This window comes from Pagrus pagrus (assembly GCF_965226575.1).
Source record: "Pagrus pagrus genome assembly, chromosome: 14".
NCBI lineage: Eukaryota > Metazoa > Chordata > Actinopteri > Spariformes > Sparidae > Pagrus > Pagrus pagrus.
In genome coordinates this window covers 13,660,562-13,676,164 of record NC_140198.1, presented here as the reverse complement: position 1 = coordinate 13,676,164, position 15,603 = coordinate 13,660,562, and the positions used below count along the sequence as shown (strand labels likewise).

General features: G+C 41.2%; 1 protein-coding gene across 1 annotated transcript; it reads right to left on the bottom strand.

Annotated features, from left to right (window-relative positions):
• Window positions 1-3,695: 3,695 nt before the first annotated feature.
• Window positions 3,696-15,190, bottom strand: rps6ka4 (ribosomal protein S6 kinase, polypeptide 4). The gene is made up of 18 exons (XM_084373659.1): window positions 14,213-15,190; window positions 12,960-13,031; window positions 12,424-12,491; window positions 12,146-12,296; window positions 11,844-11,959; window positions 10,888-10,995; window positions 10,718-10,798; window positions 10,310-10,413; window positions 9,934-10,084; window positions 9,673-9,834; window positions 9,324-9,449; window positions 8,567-8,700; window positions 8,337-8,430; window positions 8,057-8,227; window positions 6,775-6,966; window positions 6,531-6,690; window positions 6,182-6,345; window positions 3,696-6,091 (listed from the first exon to the last, which is right to left on the bottom strand). The coding sequence occupies exons 1-18, from the start codon at window positions 14,298-14,300 to the stop codon at window positions 5,879-5,881; spliced, it is 2,355 nt and encodes a 784-aa protein (XP_084229785.1). The 5' UTR covers window positions 14,301-15,190; the 3' UTR covers window positions 3,696-5,878.
• Between the last annotated feature and the right edge of the window lie 413 nt (window positions 15,191-15,603).

Below are 15,603 nucleotides of genomic sequence, written 5' to 3'. Positions count from 1 at the left end.
CACCACCAGTATAATATCACCTTTTGTGGCTCTATTGTAATGTCGGTCTGTGGGGCCGCAACTTTGGTCCAGTGAAATATTTCAATAACTATTCGATGGTTTGCATTGAAATCTGGTACAGGTGTTCACGGTGCTCAGAGGATGAACTCTAAAGACTTTGAGGATTCCCTGACTTTTCTTCTAATGCACCATGAGGTTAACATTTGTTGTTTTGGGTCAAAGGTCACAACAACTATTGGATTGACTGCCATGACATTTTATTACAGATTGTTGTCAATTGTGCCCACAGGATGAACCTTACCTATGGGCCATTTCTGGCGTTTTTTAGGGGGGGGATTGCAGCCCAATGCTGACAATGTTGGTTAGGTTTTGGCACCTAGACTCAGACCAGTATAGGCAACAGCAGACTCAGGATGTTTGAGGGGCAGGGGCGAGAAAAAAAAAGCACCAAATGTACGCAGGGCGGCTGAAAGGGCACCCTAGAAGGCCCTTTATCATGTATTATCTACCATAGGGGTGTCCAAGAGGGTACCTTTGCAGCATTTTTTTTTTTTTTTTAAATGGGGGCACCAGTGAGTATAGGCTTGTTCTACCATTTTTCTTGGGTTGATTTTGGGTTGAAGTCTAGTTTGAGCAGCGGGATCTGGACCAGTTCTTGGGCCAGTTCTGGGGTGTCATCCAAGCTGGGTTTGGTGAGAGTATGACAACCGTACCTGTGCCGAGTTATTCCTTCTGGCCTGCGGGATTTGGGCCATTATGTTATATTATGTTGACATTAGCATTTAGCTCAAAACTCTGCTGTGCCTTGCAGAGCTGCTTGCATGACTGTAGACTCCCAGTCCACCGCTGACATCGTTCTTATCTCTATTTCAGAATGGTTTTGTATTGAATATGAAAGAATAAGTGTCCCCTCTTCAATTAAAGCTACTGTAAACATTGTGGTCGCTTTAGCTAACGTCCTGTCCTTTTTGCAGTCTACTCCCTCCTCTCTACGTCAACACACGAGCATGAAGTCATCGCCAGACATAGCAGCAAACAGGAGGATCCTGATCTCTGCATGTTCATGAGCAGACAGGACCACCCTTTTATGGAGTTCTCTCTTCTGATTGGATAAAGTAGGCAGGGATACCAGAAAATATATTTTCTCTTTTACTACATGAGCAAGAGGAGGAGAGACATACAACACTCTATGTTACACTCTATAATAGTGATTACTGTTGGAATATAGTTATTCAACACTTATTTTTATTTTTTTAATCACATACAGCAGTCACAACAATTTAATTCTGACAAATAAGAAAAAATAACTATATCCAACAGCTGAGGTGTTTCTCTCCACTCAAGTGCCTGGCTTGGTCACACATGAGAACAAGTGTAATTTTGTGAGAAAGTGTAATTCAGGGTCTGGTCCTGTGTAATGAAGCTCTTGTATCATTAGGATGGGCACTGTGTCCTCTTATGTCCTGCCCTGTGTCAGCTGTGTCCTGCTCCTTGTGTCGTGTGCTGTTAATTGCCATCTTGTCCTGAGCGATGGTTCAAACATTGATGTGGACTAATGAGGTAAATGTAGCATGTGGCAGTGTTAAATCCACTGCTACTGACCGTTATAAATCAAGAAAAAAATCAAGTAATCCAATATAAGGCATTTTAAGCTATGTAACAGTTTTCCTTTTTTTTTTTAATTGAGAAACTGGACACATTTTAAAATCTTTCACATAGGGGAGAGCCTCAGATGAAGGGACAGATTGGACAGGACCCAAAGGACAGGACAGCACGCAGCAGCCACCTAATGGTGGATATGGGATATTGTATCCCACAGCAAACGATACAGACGTGAACTAAGAAATAGATTTGAGGGGTCATCAGGCCACATCAACATCAGCACCAGTATGAGCATCAGCATGTGTGTTGCTGTTCACAAAGGTGAATAAAACACAATGGAAGCTTCTTATGTAAAGACAGCTAGAAGGTCATCTTAATCTTTATACCGTGCACAGTCAAAAAACAAAATAACAACAGCACAAAATATGCATTAACATCAGCAGCACAGAGCAGTATTACATCCCAAGTTTTTACAGTAGGCTGTGTATGAACAGCAGGGGAGTGGAATTGTTTGAGTGAAAAGAAACTAATACAGCGATAATCTAACAGAGAGATTTCAACACCAGGCTCAGGAAATTCAAGGACATGAAGATCAAGTAGACATAAACAGATAAAGATTAAAGTTCAACAGTATGCTGCCAACCTGCCCATGACCCACCTGCTGAAGATATAAATCACTGCATTAATTCATTAATTCATCGTTTTTACAAAAGGTGATATGAAACAAGAGCTCAGCATGTCAAGTGTTTAAGCAATGTGAAAGGATATGAAGCTGCAAAATACACCGAAGTTGTCAAACCTTTATGAATGCTGGGGAACTTGATTCTACACTGAAAACAATTTAAGACCACAGAAGAGACGCTCTGATGTTAAAGGGTAACGCCACCAATTTTACAAATTAAAGTGTGTTTACAGGTCTTGAGGAGCACTGGTGCACATGTGAAAAAAGTAGTATAAAGACTTGTGTGGCTCCACAGGAAGCTGCATGTTATCTGATAAACTGCCTCCAGTGATTTCACTCAGTTGAATTGTGGGTAATGTAGGCGCCAAGTTTTTAAGCGGTCCACTGTTGCACTCCTGTAGCACTGTTAGACTCGTTATGTAACATTTCACACTGAAGATTCCCACACGTTTACTGAAGGTATCCACAGAACGTGAATAAATAGCTGTTTTGTCATCTAGTGTTGTGTTGCAGAGATATCTACTGAAGTTAGCATGCTAACCAACTAGCCCCTGCCCGTCCTATTTTGTAACACCAATCCGAGCTTGCAGTCTGGACCGCTAGCTGCACGGCTTACCAAGCTAACCGAGTTAACTAGCTAATGGCGGCTACAGTTAGCAGTGGTAAGCGGTTATTTTGGTGATATGCTGCCCCCTATGTGTTTGGAGTTACCTTTAAGAGTTGGCCAATTGTTTAAATATTGCACCTTTAATGTGTAACATTGATGGAGTTACCCTTTAAGTTTCAACCACAATCTGTCTTCGGTTGGCATCGTCATGATGGCATATTAATTGCTGTTTAAAGCAGCAGCTTTGAAGATAAAAGACAGTCATATCCACAGGGGAACTTTCTAAAACCTGGCCGAGGATCAGATAAAGATTCTCAGAAGTCCACTCAAACCCTAATTTGTCCTGTCTTTTCTGTGGAGTTAGCTCAGACTGCAGAGGTTTATAAACCTAAAAAACTCTTAACTTTGCTGATTGTGGCAACTGTCCTATTGTAAACAGATGCGAAAAAAGTATGGGGGATTAAGATATATTTTAATGACAGAAGACATTTTGGGTTAATGAATGGCATCACAATTTAGGAGATAAACTGATCTTAATCTGTGGTTAAAGGGCTCATCCTGGCAGTATGACCATCGTTAAAGGAGGAGCTGACTGATTCTGACTATGCATGCAGCTGGAATGGCTTTTGTCGAATGGAAAGGTTATTAAACTCTCTGTACAATTTGTATTTGCAGTTAGTACCAACAATTCAAAGTCTCACCATCTGTATGAATCGATCTCAGTGTTGTTAAGTGCTGACAATACTCCAACGAACGAGCATTCACGGAACAATTACAACACTCAAAAGACAAAACACACAACAATCTATTTAAAAGTAATGTTTATTTTGCACCGACCAAAAAATCTTGGTGCAAAAGATAAATTCCCAGTTACGACATCAGTGACAGTGCATCTCAGCAAAATAGTAATGCTCAAAAACAAAAGAGAGAGAAGAAAATGTCATTTACTACAACAAAAGAATATCAACACCAATAAAAGCACAGTTTCTTAAGTAAAAATTGCAATGTTCAAACACAAACGACCAGTTACCTTTAAAGAGACAAAGGCGGCAAACAACAAGAAAATAATACAGTAACTTGCAAAAAAAAATATGCTTCATCTGGTACAGAAACATCGCTATAACCAACCTCCCAGCGCTTCTCATGCTCTCTCACACTCGCACACATACACACACAATGTTGGTACACAACAAGCGCCAATGTAATCATCAATCCCATTACCACAGCATTAAAATCAATTACATGTAATAAATATCAGTGAAAGCACCTTTAAAGCTGAAATGTGTTTAATTGATCAACTGACTGTGCAACATGTAAAAAAAAAAAGAGAAAGTCCAATAAAAACATGATCAGGAGACTAATATACCAATAAAACAGTTGTCAGATCTTTAAATCATTACATCTTTTTTGCTCTAAATCAAGGATGAGTATATACACACCATGTCGCTCAGGTTGGTCTCTCACAGAACCACATTAATGTCATCAAGTGTCTCATTCTGTAACATAATTTGAACTGCAAAGCCATACAATATTTTTAAACAACAGCTGTAAAAAGACATATCCGGGTGACCCTTTCACCCCAAGCTGAGCTTAACTGAAGGGCGACAATATTTCACTGTATCAAATCAGATTGTATCTGTGATAGCCGCTATGGCGCTGGTTTGACAGGGCAACAGAAAAAAACCCTGGCTGTAATACCCTTTTAAAATTCACAAGCCCGCAGCGGTTCTCATGCTAAATCACCAAAATGAGTTTTGATCTAATCTTAGTGCAAGCACTCAGGCTGCACTTTGTAGCGTAAAAACATTCTGAGTGACCTTTCCTAATGAGCCCGAGATACCAAAATATAGAAAAAGTTCTTACAGTTAATCATCACAACAGATTAGCATGCTAGAGATTTTCAGACCGGCACAATAATGCGAGTATGCAGTAAGTATGACGAGCAAATCACACTCTTAATGACTGCGTCTTCATCAGTTTTTACAGGTGCTACTGTCGGACGCTGTATGTCGAGACAAGCTCTGGCTGGATGACAAAATACTTTATCAGAGCCGTCGATCGAGACGTGCACTCCATGTTGTGTTCGATGGGAGCTGTGGAGTTGGTAGTGTAATGGAGGTGTGGTTCCCTTTGGAACGACGGTTAAAACTGTCTGCATCCAATAGATTTTAACAACAGCGTCATCCCTCCTCTGCAGTCTCAAAGGTTTTTACGTATCACAAGAATTTTCCTCTGTGCTCAGTCCTTCCAGCAATTTGCTTTTTACATTTCATCATGTACATTTACATTCTCTGCAAAAAGTGCAAACACCTACATTTTTTTTTGCTCAACCTACACAACTGAGAAAAACAAGAAATTTTAAGTTTTGGCTGCCCACATGTGACACAGCACTCGTGGCCAAACGTTGGGTGTCTTTTTTTCCCCGCCAATCATAACATGTGGCAAATAGCTCGTACAATCAAACTGTTAGGACCGCTAATTTCTGGAAGGACTATTCATTTGCTATGTGCAAATTTGTCTGTATTCACAACGGCTTGATCGATGTATTTACTGCTGTGCTGTATATATGGCTTCTGCTCATTTATGGCTCCTTTTTCCCTTTATCCCTATATAGCCAGGCACTGTTTCTTACCCACAGTGAAAATAGGTAAATATCTCATTTTAGTGTGTCGTATCACCACAATATGGTGGGAGAATACTGAATAAGTACAAATATTTCTCAAGGCCACAGATTTCTGTACATCTAGACCTTCTACTCTAAGAAAATACATGTTTGGTTCGGGGAGAATACGGCATGATGAATGAAGTTATGTTAAAAAGTGGAATTCCATTTTGTATTTAAAAGTAAAGACTAACTTAAACCAGCCTTTTGGTTTGTCAGTATGGTTTTTTTTGGATCTTGGTGACCCCATCATCACTGGAGGACATCATGTTGGCAGTATAAGCACATACCACTTCCTTCTGCTCTCTCTCCCCTTCACTTTAGGCTAGCTCTTCTTCGGGGTCACAGTCTGCTTTGGCAGTGCTTTGGATGCTGTTGCAGAGGCAGAGGAGGAAGTGGAAGAAGAGGAGGAGGAAGAGGATGAGCTCCAGCGGGTCTCTACGCCTGTGCTTGTCATCTTCAGCTTTCGTCGCTTTGCGAGGGGAGCGTTGTCGACACTTTTCAGAAAGAAGCCCTCTCTCTTACCGCGGTTGAAAGCCTGATGAGGGAGGAAGGATGACACACATTGAGTACATTTTAAATCTATTCAAAGAGCCTTGCGATAATTGGTGCACGATTCCGGTTTTACCTTGTAAGTGGCGTTGACGTAGGTGCGAACAGTAGGCCCACTAGACTCGAGCACATCTGGTGTGCACAAAGGAGTGGTGGACATGGATGCTCCGCCCTGCAGCCAGCTGTTCTCTTTCAGATCAGAGAGTTTGAGACGCCTCTCAGGATCCACCGTCAGCAGGCCTAAAACCATAGAGACACAACAGACAAAACAAGTTATACATAGAGAAAACAAGCTGACTTGCAAAGAGATGGTGTTGAAAAAACTTCACCTCCGTCACATTCTCCAACAGGTCAGACACAAATTAAGCATTTATAACTTTATGTAACGTGGCCCTAACGCAAACAGCAAATGTGTGACTAAAAACCTTTAACAAGTTCTTTGGCATCCTCCGATACACCCTTCCATGCCTCCCCCTCCAATGAGAAATCGCCCTCTTTAATCTTCTGCATGATGTCAGCGGCATATGATGAGGTCATCCCACGCTGCTCGCTCTGAAACGGCACCTGGCCTGACAGCATGGTGTACTGATGAAAGCACACAGAGAGAGGCATTAGTACTTCACTTAGCCTCACTGATGGCTTAGATTAACGGTTTTAGGTTAAAATTACCAGGATGACCCCGAGACTCCAGAGGTCACAGGCTTTGTCGTATCCTGCACTTTCAAAGAGCTCAGGTGCAGCATACTGCAGCGTGAAGCAGGGAGTCTGCAGGGGGGCGCTGCCTGCAGGGCAGAGGCGGGCGAATCCAAAGTCTATTACTTTCAGCACCGAGTCCTCCCCCTCGTCTGCAAACAGTACGTTCTGTAAAGGAAACGCATAAAATCCACCATTATACTCTCTTCTTTGTCTTTAGTTTCAGGGCTCTGTTTCCTGACAGCAGAAGGACGACTAAATACTACAAGTTGATTTTTCTAAGCTTGATATATGCTTTCCCTGTGTGCACATGTGGTGTAAATGTGGGAGTAGAGGTCAAACAGATGGGAGTTTCATTCAAATGAGGCACTGCAAAAATTTGTTGTTGACATTTTGGTGAGAATTAGATTAGATGCCAGAGGACGACAGTTATTTCCACATCACTCATCTCACTGTGATTCATCATCTGGTGATTCTGTCAATAAGCTCAATACTTAAGAAGAAATGCACAGGAGTTGTGGAGTAATGCAGATAAACAGTTGTAGTCAAACACCGTCCAGCCAGTAAATATGTTCAGATTGGCATCAAAAATAATAGTTTATGCAATTACGCCGGCGTCTCAGTAAAACACTGTGCAGAACTGAGAGTTAATGGACGATTCTTACCACTATCTGTCATTCACAGCTGCTTTATACTGTATGAAAGCCTTCTCCTTCAGTTAATTAAATCCCACAGCCATCTGAAGACGGCAGGATATGTGTGTGATAAATCTGCAGCGTTCATTTTGAGAAGTACCGTGCCACGGCAGAGAGGCATTATGCGCGTGCTGTCCACTGTTTACCTCGATTAAATCATGTGCAAATGATGCTGCAGAATAACCACGCTAACATCTACACACATCAAACTGGTTGTTTAAAACTCTGCATTCGGTTAGTTACAATGAGCTATCCTCGGGGCACACAGGACACATGCAGCTCACAGTGGAGAGACACTGAGACAATTAAAACTTAGCTCTGCTCTTGTTCCTGCTGATTTTATTTCCCACCACATTACTCAGGCCAGTAACATGCAATGCCCTCCTAATTTCAAATTCCTAACTTCTCTCTGGCAAATTTTAATTATTGAAGCGCATTTTTAATAAGATGTGATACAGTAGAATAATGGCTGTAATAATGTTGGACTGATTTATCATATTAACTTTTTTAATGACAGACTGTATTCTTTCGGGGATAAATTAAGTCATCAAAGCGGAGCCCACCTCTGGCTTGAGGTCTCTGTGCACGACTCCAGCCTCGTGCATGAAGCTGACAGCGGAGACCAGGCTCTGTAACAGCTGACTGGCCTCCGCCTCGCCAAAGAGTTTCTTCCTCTTGATCCTCTCCAGCAACTCCCCGCCTCGCAGGAGCTCCATCACTAAATATGTGTGATACTGACAGAGACACACATGTGCAGAGAGAAGCAATGGATACAAAGTATATACAGTATATTCATCGTCTCTTGTGTTAATGTTTTGCCAGTCTTTACACTTCCATTTTTACCTGATCTGTGTAGACTTCATGCAGCTTGACGATGTTTGGGTGAGCCTCACATTGCCGCAAAGCAGCGATCTCCCTCTGGGTGTTTGCCTCCATCCTAACAGTCAAAAGACACATTCAACATCAACAATAACCTTCTCAGACGTACGTCACCAGATGACGGTGATAATGTAATGGCACACAAACCAAAAGCGATGACAAAGACGCCATTGCAGCATCGCATCTCCACTTACCTGCGGCTGACGATCTTGACTGCGTAATCGTGGTTACTCTGCTTGTGTCGGCACTTCCTGCACACAGAGAAACTACCCTCACCCAGGGGTGGCCCACTGAAGCACAGATCATAGTGCTGAAAAAACTGAGACTCCTGAACAAAGAAGAGATGGTATGAGTCACATTGAGCTGTTAAGGGATTTGTGTGTTTGTTTTTTTCCCCCCGATGTAACAGGACGTGGCTTCCAGGTAGTGTAAGAAGGATCTGTATTAATATTTATGCCCCTCACATTTTTGTTGTTAATACCGATACAAACAAGTCACTAAGATTTCTGAATTCCAGCTGGCAATATAGCTTTACACTGGAGCTTTAACAAATAGTCCGTTAATCAAAAGAAAATTAGTTGCCAACTATTTTGACAATCTATTCATGGTTTCATTAATTTTTCAAGCAAAAATCTGTACATAGTCTACTGATAATTGTAATATCAGTATTGCCTAGCCATGAGAAAATGTGACAAACATGCTTTGAACTATGGTGAACCAACTGTGGTTAATAAACTAGGCAACATAAACTAGTTTTTCTTCTCTTCTTTCTTCCTGTCTGTCCTAATTAACACATACAGCTGGTTTACATTTGTCTAGATTACAGAAGGGCTTCAAATAAAGACATGCTGGTTTTGCAAAACTGCTTCTGTGCCATGTTGTCAAGAAAAATAAATAATACTTGAATTATTTATAAGCTAACCCAAAAATGGCTTAATCCAAGATCCGTACCTCTAACATTGCACTGCGTTGGACAGAGGCAGAACCGGGTCGGTCAGCTCCGATCTGGGAGTCTACAAAGTCTCCCATGACTGCGTTCTTATTGAACAGGATGGAGGGAGCAATAAAGGAGTAACCCTAAAATGACAGATAAGTAATGTTACATATATGATGAGGTAGTACACTCTTTAATAGAGAGAAAGAGAAAAAGAGAGTGCAGATTACACAAAATCAAACATCGTGAAAAAACACAGAACAAAACACATCTGTATTAAATTAAATTCATTTTCAGATGGTGGTTATAGGTATGTTATTCGACTTATCCAGCTCCAGGGACAAGTTTGAGACAGCAATGACTAACCTTGAACAGACGTCCAGTGCTTGGGGGCGTGCTCGCCGGAGAGTAGACGGGATCCATCCCGGTGAACTCTTCTGCAAAGTTCCCTACATCAAGTTCACCCCTTAACTCGGGCTTGAATGGACTTGGCACCTTCTTCTGTGCTAGATCAGCCCAGTTGAGGCCCTGTTAGGAAACAAAAAGCACAAAGATGGGGAGAGTTATACGAAGAGGGAAATTGGGAAGTGAGATATTTGAGTGATTGGCAGTTTAGGTGTGTAGGACCTTGAAGAAGGAATGTGCTTTGATGTCTTCAGACCCTCGTGGTCCAGAGCCCAGCCTCCTGTGGGGATCTTTCACTAACAACTTCCTCAGCAGGTCCTGAGCAGTGGGTCCAATCATAGAGGGGAACGGTGGATCACAGCGCAAAATACGTCTGATGGATCAGGTGGAAAAAATGGTCACAGAAATAAAAACAACCCCTCACAAGATTCTGAATGACAAAATCCAAGTATCCTAGTAGTAAAACTGTGGCACTGCAGTTTGTGCTACATGAATAAATAAGAAAATGTACCCTCAACACACTGACTCAGATCATTTTTATGACTTTGAAAATAAGAAAGGGTTGATTTAATGTTAGAACTGGGGACTCAGCACTCACTTTGACACTTCACTCTGGGAGTTCCTCTCTCCCTCCAAGGTAAAAGGAGATGCTCCCGTCAGAAGCTCAAACATCAAGATCCCAAGGCTCCACCAATCTACCGACTGAGAGAGAAAGCAAAGACAACAAAACATGAGCCGATAAGGCACTGCATGTGTATTTATTTAGAGGCTGTTTGTTATGATACTGAATGCCTTCCATAACCGAAAATGTCAGTCTTACATTTGATCTAATGCATGGTACATCAGCACATACAGTGTTATTCATAAAACATTTTCTACGTGCTCCGCATCAGCACCACATTCACCCAAAGTCATGAGACTTACAGCACTTTGCCTATAATTGTTTCACTATAATTTTAGTCACAATGGATGTCCAGTGCTTGTTGCCTTACTGTTATTTATTTACCTTTCCATGCCCTGTTTTCCCCCTGATGATTTCAGGTGCCATGTACTCAATGGTGCCACAGAAAGAGTAGGTTCTTTCCTTCTGTAATGAGGAGAAAGATGAAGTCTTAAACCATGAAAATAAATCTTACATGAACAAAATATTGTGACTTGGGTATCACGTAAACATACCTCCTCTTCCAGAAACTCCTTGCTGAGCCCAAAATCTGTCAGTACTATATGGCCTTCACTGTCTAGGAGAATGTTTTCCAATTTGATATCTCGGTACACGATCCCAAGCTGTGTAAAAACAGGGAAAAATTACCAGTTACATTAATTGTCAGTGTAGAAATCTGTGAACAAGATGGCACGCAGTAGACACGGAAGAACATGGACTATTTTCTATATTCCAATTGATTCGTCATCACATTTATTTTCCAACCTCCTTCGGTACTTCTAATCATTAAAGCTTAATGTAAACAACTGCCTAGACAGCAACACAAACTGAAATGAAGCTCTTAATTGCAACAACACCGTGGTAAATTAGAATAGCAGTTATTTGATGCTATTCAAGGGAAGTAACATACCACTGCTAATTAATAAAAACATCTGGTGCATAAACAACCTTTAAAATGCACACGGTCTACCGTCCTACCACACAGAGTCTTGTGCACAACCTTTAAAATAAATAAGGATCCTTCAATGCCACTGTGGCTTTAGACGCTCGAGTTTTGGGGGGAAATGTGCAGTACTTGTGAAATTTTATTAGGTAACCGCTGGGTAACTTTAGTGAGCGAGTGAGTATTTCAGGCAGCAAAGTAAAAGGCCGAAGGGGACTTCCTTTTTGCAGTAATAGGCCCATTGTTTTAACCAAGGAGTTGGTGGCACTCGAAACGGAGGTAATGGGCCGCCAACTATAGCACCAGGTGGCCAGAAACAAGACTCTGAGGGGATGCTAATGTTGCTGTGTGACTGTGTCTTTGTGTAATTAGGCAACTGATTGCCAACACATCAGCCACAACGATAAATATAAGTCAATATGTTAGTGCTGGGTCTCCTTAAGATTGCCTTGTCATTCTTCTGCCTCCTATTATCCAAGGTCGCTAAATGTAGCTTGGCATTATAGAGTTTGAAGGAGTGAAACCCACCTTGTGCAGGTGCTCCAGAGCCAGGATTATTTCCCCAATATAAATCCGCACCGCTTCCTCAGGAAAGTGATCCCGCTGGTACAAATGAGTAAACATCTCCCCGCCGCTCACGTAGTCTGCACTCACACACAGACAAATACACAGGGGGCTTGAATAGACGTAATACAAATATTACACAAATACACATTATGTACAAAATGCCAACAAACAGACGCACAGTAATAGACACAAACAAGAGAACATCTATTCAGCACTTCATGACGAGAGTTGGCCGTGTTTAGTCGTATTGTCCCATCACTCACCCAGGATGAGATGAAGTTTGCTCTGCGTCTGAAAGGCATAGTGGAGCGTGACCAGGAAGGGAGATTGGCGGATGTGTTCCAGCACCTGCCTCTCAGTGCGAGTGTGTTCTGTCGTCTTTGCCTTTTGAACAATAGCTGCTTTCTTTAACACCTAGAGTAATGATCAAAATAAAGTTAGGTCAAGTTTTTGACTAATTGTTATTTTCCAGCACCTGGAAAATTTAAAAAAATCCTAAACAGAAGTGTTTAATTGCATGTTTTCAGACTAATAGTCTCACCTTCATGGCATACAGCTGGCCCACATCATGACCGCTGTTCTTCCTGACCAAAAACACTTTTCCATAAGCTAGAGAAAGAAAAACAAATATTTCACCCAGACGTTCAAATGACTCAGTACAACAGTCAGATTTTACTGTGAAAAAACATCCTTGCACACTGAATTTAATAAGGTGTTGTTGTGTTGATGAAAGCAGCCTCTCAGAATTCTCACAGGTATTCGTTATGGATGAGATCTAATAACAGACAGAGACGTCCACAGCATATGGTCTACCTTCTCAACATCCAGACAGTACTCGTGCTGCTGATCTGCAACTCCCCAATCAGGATATGAACGTAAAGAAATACTTGACTACAGCATCCAAGCCCTCGGAGACACTTTCTCTAACAGGCTATGAAAATTAATTATAAACACTGAGCCCACGAGATATTTAACCATGGCAGGAAAATACATTCTGACTGCTCAAGTCAGAAAGTATTGTGTTTTGTGTAACTGTATCTGTATTTATTGTGCTTCATGCTTCGAGTAGAGACTTACCTCCAGTGCCCAAGACTTTGAGCAGCTCAAAGTTCTCCATGCCGACCCTCTCAGTGTGACCCGTGAGGTTAGCTGGTGGCAGAAGGAAAAAAACACAGTCATGACATACGGTAAGTCTGCGCTTTTTCTGTACCCTGCAAACACAGACATTTTGGTTTAAAGAAGACGGGAGGACACATTTAAATAATGCATCAGCATGTCTTAAAACACTTTGAAAGATCCCATACTGTGTAATTACTGTGTGCAATAATACCTTGTTAATACTTTTTTATTTTATTTTATTTTATTTTTCTACACATTTATATTTTCTGTCTCTTATTTAAATCCTTTTTAGTATTTTAAGTCTACTTGTTTTATGTCCCCTGTACGTATTGGATGTCTGTCTACCTGCTGGTGTATTTACTGTATGTCTGTTCTACCTGCTGCTGTAAGAGTAAATTTCCCCGATGTGGGTTAAATAAAAGTCTAAAGTCTAAAGATGTTAATTGTGAGCCCATAAATTCAGCTGAACCAATAAACTGTGTTTATTCAAAAAACTGTAATAACAAAGTTGTAATTTTAGAGCTTTTTACAAGCATATTTACAATAAAAGCCATATATCTTATATAAATATGTATTAAATTATTAATGTCAATCTTTTGCATCTTATAAGAAAGCTGCTTGCTGCACCAATATAGATTCAAATGCTGTTGCACTTCAATAAATGACACAGTGAGTACAGTAATACATTTCTCCTGCGACAGCATATGAAAAACAGGCAGTGACACCACTGGTTATGGTATGGCCAGATGTGCAGCTGACCTGAGGCAGTTCTCTGCTTTATCTAATCCTGTGTGAGATTTATATATAGATTTACGCTGTGAATTATATCCTGAATTACATACAGTGTGTGCATAAACTACAAGGCAACAATTGGTCCTTTACTCTTTGGTCCAGAGCCCAGAACAAGTGATCCAAATTCATTGACAGTGAACACAGCACAACACAGCAACATCATAGAGGTCGAGAGTAAAAAAGGAGCTTATTATGACGCATGTTGACGTTTTGTGTGTGTGTTGAACTTTTTGAACGTGAAACACCTGCATATTTACATTTCATTAAGAATAATGTGTTGATTGATCTCGGGGTCCTCACTCTCAGATTCAACTCTTTCACAAATAATAACGGTATTAATTACAGTATACAGGGGTCTCTATTGTTCTGTTATGCAGTGTTTACAACATGTGTGATTACAAACAACATATTTGACTTACCATTGGTGATTTGATGCTTGACGGTACAGGCCTTTTCATTTGTTTTCGCATCGGAGTCATCACTACTATCAGATGCGTCCCCAGGCATAACTTAAAGAAAAGTAGACTATATCCTATAACTTCCTGACTGATGAATTGGGCAGCTAAATGTTTTAGTAACTACAAGATGTTATACTAAACGGGTAGCGAATACAAAAAGAAATCTACTGCAGCTGCATTGTGACGAATGCAAGATTATCGGAATGACCGGCCAGCTGTGTTTTCCAGACAATACTGCTGTCCTAACGTTAATCCCCATGCGTTTGACATCCTGGTGTTTCGCATTATTTATCTCATGTGATTGGCCGAAATCAATCACATATCACAGACGTGAATCTATTCAGATTACAGCTGTTTACTAGCTGCCGTTCGCTTAATTCACTATTAGTTAGCAACGACACAGATCATCAGTTCTAAGTAACGGTGAATGTTAGTTATAGCGAAGTTCAAGTGGCTAACGTTAGCATTAGCCGCTCAACAGTCATTATTCATAAGTTCGCTGGCGTAATTCAGTAATAACGATAACGCTAGTTTTACATAAGCGTCTGGCGGAAATAACGCGTTATTAGACAGTGAGTAATCACCTACGGCGTTAATTAGTTGGCACAACTGCTACAATGACAAGACGTGTTACCTAGCTTGCTGGAATGGCAGTAGTAAATTGGCAAACTAGCAGCTAGCTAGCGAATTGCTGCAGCTGCCCGTCAAAGTTTGAACGTTAGCTAGCGCTAATGTTTAGTTAGCTATGTTAACTGCCCTTATATATGTCGGCTATCAGACCATGTTGGAGAGCCCAGTTTGGGTGGTCCCTTGTCTTCTTTCTCTCCACTAGAGCCACGTTAATAACTCGCCCATTGTGAAAATATTCACACCTAACTTTGTGTTTTTTGTTAGCGGCAAGCTAACTGCTAATTCCAGGATGCTTTCGACACAACCTGGGCGACGGTCAGTCACGTGAACTCCCGGAGTGGGCGGGGCTACATCGCTGGAGATCTCAGAAGACCTGGCTGGTTGAGATCCTGTTTCAATCACAGTGGTTCATTTAAACAAACCTCTTTCCACAAGTATGATATATTGTAGATACGTAGGCATACATTTCTTCGACATATACAATTGTATCATTTAAAAACACTAAATGTCCAAATGAAATATGTGGTCTAGGGCAATACATCCATGGCCTGAAGTAGGACCAGAGTTTTGCAGGGCCTCAGAGACCTCAGCACCTTATAGATTTGTTAAAAGGTGCAGCCGACAAGCACATAGTGTGCCTGTATATTTACACTTGTCATAGTTGAAATGTGTTATTGTTATAAACCTTTGTGACACAAGGGATAATGTACATCCGCATGCCT

Coding starts and splice junctions, on each gene's coding strand:
- rps6ka4 (XM_084373659.1), bottom strand. CDS start 14,300: ATGCCTGGGGACGCATCTGATAGTAGTGATGACTCCGATGCGAAAACA. Junction 13,032..14,212: donor CAAGCATCAAATCACCAATG/GTAAGTCAAATA, acceptor TTCTGCCACCAG/CTAACCTCACGGGTCACACT. Junction 9,835..9,933: donor AAGCACATTCCTTCTTCAAG/GTCCTACACACC, acceptor GTTTCCTAACAG/GGCCTCAACTGGGCTGATCT.